The sequence below is a fragment of the Phaseolus vulgaris genome, chromosome 1 (genome assembly GCF_000499845.2).
Source record: "Phaseolus vulgaris cultivar G19833 chromosome 1, P. vulgaris v2.0, whole genome shotgun sequence".
NCBI classification, from domain to species: domain Eukaryota; kingdom Viridiplantae; phylum Streptophyta; class Magnoliopsida; order Fabales; family Fabaceae; genus Phaseolus; species Phaseolus vulgaris.
In genome coordinates, this window is record NC_023759.2 from 21,373,192 (window position 1) to 21,374,462 (window position 1,271).

At 51.8% G+C, this 1,271-nt stretch overlaps 1 protein-coding gene across 1 annotated transcript; it reads right to left on the reverse strand.

The window, feature by feature from the left end:
• Positions 1-340: 340 nt before the first annotated feature.
• On the reverse strand, positions 341-1,042 carry LOC137815672 (uncharacterized). The gene has a single exon (XM_068618784.1). It carries the CDS (start codon positions 1,040-1,042, stop codon positions 341-343), a length of 702 nt encoding a protein of 233 aa, XP_068474885.1.
• Between the last annotated feature and the right edge of the window lie 229 nt (positions 1,043-1,271).

Genomic DNA, 1,271 nt, shown 5'->3' on the forward strand with positions numbered 1-1,271 from the left:
CTTTCAGGAGGAAGATTCCTCGCAGATACGAAGGCCAAGTAAGTTTCTTGATGGAGAGACCAAGGGAAAGGTACGCCTCACGACTTAAAAAGAGAGAGTAGGAGAGGAGATCACGTGCTACCTAAAGAATTAAAGTCGAACACGATGAAGGGGAGTATCAAAGGTAATGCACACGATACAGCAAAGAAAGCAGAAGCAGACGCAAGTATGCAAAGATAAAGCAGATAACGTTTAAGCATAAATCAAGAGTAATAATTACGGGTAAGGTTCATGACAGTGGCAAGTTAAGCAAAAGGCAATTATATACACGTCAAATATTGGGTTGAAACATGAAGTAAGGCTATTCTTTGGGGGCCTCTAGGGGCACTATTTTGCCATCAACCACTTCTCTCAGAGGGCTGCAACCAGAAACGTCAATACCAGGATTTGCGCAGGCAGCTTGGACCAGAGCCTCTGCGAACCCTTCGGCGAAACTGATGGCGGCCTCCCTTAGCAGCTTCTCCTCCGCAACCTTGAAGTCGACAGCTTGAGCGGTCATCTCTTGGTATTTGGAGGACAAGGCAGAAATCAACTCTTGGACCTTGGCTTGGAGAGAGGTATTCTCAGTGGTTAACTGGGAGCATTCGTCAGTCTTGTCCGCGAGGGCGACCTCAGTCTTTCCTAGCGTCTGCTCCCGATCCACGCATTGGTCCTCGAGTTTCTTCTGGTACGTTTTAGAGGTCTCCGCCACCGCCTCAAGATCAGCGATTTTTGAGCGAAGGGGGACCACTTCACCAAGGAGCTCTGCTTGGGATTGAGCCACCTCGTGCAACCGTTTATTGGCCTCCTCCCTCGCTTCCTGCGCCACCCTCAGTGAGGCTTTGTATGCTTCCTCCTGACGCCCCCAGTGGGTGGCTAGCCTCTCCTTCTCCTCCTTTAGCTTCTCCTTCTCCTCTTTTAGGGAAGCAACTTCCTTCTTCAGTGCTTGGAAGGCAGAGTTTTGAGCAGCTTTGGCCCTGGACTGTTTGTGCCAGGCGTAGGCGCAAGACATGAAGGCCCCCATGTAGTAGTATAAGCTTTCTCTCTGGGCCTCTTCAGCTTGACTACCCGGGGACTCCCTGGCCAGGAACCCCCATAACGAATCTTGCATAGGAGGAGGGAGCTCTGGGGCAGGCGAAGGAATGGTCGTGGCCTCAGTCTCAACCTCCGGGTTCGTCGGTTGAGGAGGGGAAGTGGAACTAGGGGGATCCTCCCTCAAAAACTCGGCCCCATGAGAGGAAGAAGTGGCCGAG